Genomic DNA, 1,516 nt, shown 5'->3' on the forward strand with positions numbered 1-1,516 from the left:
AGCCCCAGGCCCCCGAGCTCTGACTGGGGTTCCCGGGTTCTCCTGGCCGTTGCCTGTCCTGAACTGCGGGGCAGCCCACTCCGGGTGCAGTCGGAGGAGGGCTCCTCACAGGAAAACCAGGGGAGAGAGCCAGGGAGGGGCTGCGGGCCCAAGCCCCGGTGCAGATGGCTCCCCGCCATCAGGAGGCTGGCTGGATCCTGGAGGGGTGAGTGGTGATCCCAGGCTCCTGCTTTGAGAGTCAGGCAGACAGGAAAGGAAGGTTGTACACAGGGTAGTCCGGGAGGGTTTCCAGAGACGGGGACACTGAGGCAGGAGGGGCAGCGCATGAGTCCCACAGCTGGTGCTCACGCGCACGTGGCCTCTGGGCCCGTGTGTCCTGCTGACGCCCCCGCCCTCCTCACAGAAGGGTTTGGCAGGAGGAAGAAGACGGCCCTGTGGTTTGTGGGGTCTCTGCTGGCACTGTCCACCCTCATCGTGACCGTCGGCCTCGCTGCCACCACCAGGGCGGAGAACGTGAGCGTGGGCGGCTACTACCCAGGCATCATCGTGAGTTCTGAGTGCCCGAGTGCCGGGCGGGCAGGGTGGGGCAGCCGGGTGCCTCTCTGGAGGGTGGCGGTGCACATGGGCCCACGGCCGGGCTAGGGCAGGAAGTCCCACAGCGTTAGAAGTCGCGGAGCAATGATGGGAAGATTCTGCGTCTAGCCCCAGACCCTGTGGCCGCGGGCCGGGGAAGGGTGTCCGGGTAGGTCCGAGAAGAGCAAGTACCAGCGTGCGCTCCTAGGCCCTCGGGTGCAGGGCCTCAGCGGACTGTGGGAGCTGGGGCAGCCAGCCCTGGTGCCCCGGACTTAGCTGCTGGGGCTGGGGTCTGGGGTCTGGGTGCTCCCCTGCCCCCGACACCTGGATCTCAGCTGCAGGGGACGGGATTGACCAAAGCGCTCCTGGAAGACGGAGTGGCTGGGCGCTTCCTGCCAAGCAGCCTGGGCTGGAGCGTGTACGAACCTCGTGATGGTCTGGGCAGGAGGAAATGTGGTCCCGGTCCGTCCCCGTCCTCAGGTCAGACCCGGCCAGCACGCTCACCCACGCGCGAGACTCTTGAGAGGGCACGTTTAGCTGTGACACCCCGCACAGGCTGGCAGCGTGCTGCTCAGTCACCGCGGGGGGACGCCGTGATCACCGGTCACTCTCAGGGGACGCCTTGGTCATTGGTCACTGCTGGAGGGACACTATGGTCACTGGTCACCATGGGGGGGACGTTGTGGTCACCGGTCACTGCTGGAGGGACACCGTGGTCACCGGTCACCACGGGGGGGAACATTGTGGTCACCGGTCACCGCTGGGAGCGCCATGGTCACCGGTCACCGTGGGGGGGACACCGTGGTCACCGGTCATCGTGGGGGACGCCGTGGTCACCGGTCACCGTGGGGGGGACACCGTGGTCACCGGTCATCGTGGGGGGGACGCCGTGGTCACCGGTCAATGCAGGGGGACGTTGTGGTCACCGGCCACTGTGGGGGGG

General features: G+C 67.3%; 1 protein-coding gene across 1 annotated transcript in view; it reads left to right on the top strand.

The window, feature by feature from the left end:
• Positions 1 to 1,516, top strand: part of TMEM255B (transmembrane protein 255B) — a 25,133-nt gene that overhangs the window by 5,863 nt on the left and 17,754 nt on the right. The window contains exon 2 of the mRNA XM_006159692.1: positions 404 to 546. Coding sequence (XP_006159754.1) covers positions 404 to 546 — 143 coding nt within the window. The remainder of the gene's footprint in view (positions 1 to 403; positions 547 to 1,516) is intronic.

This window comes from Tupaia chinensis, unplaced genomic scaffold (genome assembly GCF_000334495.1).
Source record: "Tupaia chinensis unplaced genomic scaffold, TupChi_1.0 Scaffold000644_1, whole genome shotgun sequence".
Taxonomy (NCBI): Eukaryota; Metazoa; Chordata; class Mammalia; order Scandentia; family Tupaiidae; genus Tupaia; species Tupaia belangeri.